General features: G+C 46.9%; 1 protein-coding gene across 1 annotated transcript; it reads left to right on the top strand.

The window, feature by feature from the left end:
- Nucleotides 1–62: 62 nt before the first annotated feature.
- Nucleotides 63–587, top strand: Pmar_PMAR021922 (conserved hypothetical protein; the record flags this gene model as incomplete). Its single annotated transcript, XM_002783914.1, has 1 exon — nt 63–587. A coding segment is annotated over one exon (525 nt), but the record flags the coding sequence as incomplete, so codon positions are not given.
- Nucleotides 588–1,290: the final 703 nt, after the last annotated feature.

Genomic DNA, 1,290 nt, shown 5'->3' with positions numbered 1-1,290 from the left:
TGCGATTTCGCTGCCTCTGAGATCTATGACGCCAAGACTGGCAAGTATGACCTCGACTTCAGAACCCCGAGCCTCATGCCGATGCCGAGTTGACCGGTGATGAGTTCATCAAGTACCAGGAGGATCTTATGAACAAGTATCCTTTCGTCTTCATTGAGGATCCCTTCGATGAGAACGATTGGGCGACCTTCGCCAAGTTCACCGCCAAGGACGGTAAGGAGATCCAGATTGTCGGTGATGATCTTCTTGTTACCAACCCCAAGCGTATCCAAAAGGGTATCAACGAGAAGTCTGTGAATGCCCTTCTTCTCAAGGTTAACCAGATAGGTTCAATCACCGAGTCTATCGAGGCCAACAATATGGCCGTTAACGCCGGCTGGACCGTCATGGTTTCCCATCGTTCCGGTGAGACTGAGGATACCTTCATCGCCGATCTTGTCACTGGTCTTGGCACTTGCCAAATCAAGACTGGTGCCCCCTGCCGTACTGAGCGTCTTTGCAAGTACAATCAGCTTATGCGTATTGAGGAGGAGCTCGGTGATAAGGCCACCTATGCTGCGGGCCGCAATTTCCCTCGTTGCCAGTAAATAACATTCATTTGTTACTGTCGTTATTACTACTGCGGTGACGAGTTGGTAGGATGTAGTAGATCACGATGCTGCTTTATTCAGCGGTAGTCCAATACTTTTCCTTCCTCGTTACGACTGTTCTACACAACAATAATCAACATAGTGGATTTCGTGTGATAACGAAGACCGTTCAAGGATTGTGTTACCAGTAGATATTATATAATCATGCGAGGAATTCTTCGGAACTTCTCTTCCTACGGACGCCTCGTTTGAAGTGCGCCATTTCATACACAGATATACTGCAGCAGTGGAACGGTCTCACACTCCGTTCCAATGAGAGCCCTTCAGTGTCTCTCCCATTAATGGTATGTCACAATGAAATTTTGATGCCATACTCCACCAATGATTCGTGTGGTAGCGGCAGGTAGTCTTCGAGATACACTTTGGTCTAAGTCAGTCTATTGCTCCCTTGGATTCAAGGGCCGTATCATAAACCATGTTCCTATCCTCTAGCACCTAGCCCAAATATTTCAGCATTATTGTTTCGGACGATTTGATAAGATAGTGGTGACGTTCCTGTCGCTGATTAAGCCGCTGAAATCAGCCGACTATCGAACGAAAGACTGTGAACAGACTGGACGAGAAACTATAAACTCTCCAATGCTGATAATTCGAATCGATCACTCAGTGCTGTTGATGACACAACCGACAGAAGAGTTCT

This window comes from Perkinsus marinus (genome assembly GCF_000006405.1).
Source record: "Perkinsus marinus ATCC 50983 genomic scaffold scf_1104296935412, whole genome shotgun sequence".
NCBI lineage: Eukaryota > Perkinsozoa > Perkinsida > Perkinsidae > Perkinsus > Perkinsus marinus.
Note: the sequence above shows the minus strand (reverse complement) of the source record. Positions and strands in the feature narration are given on the sequence as shown.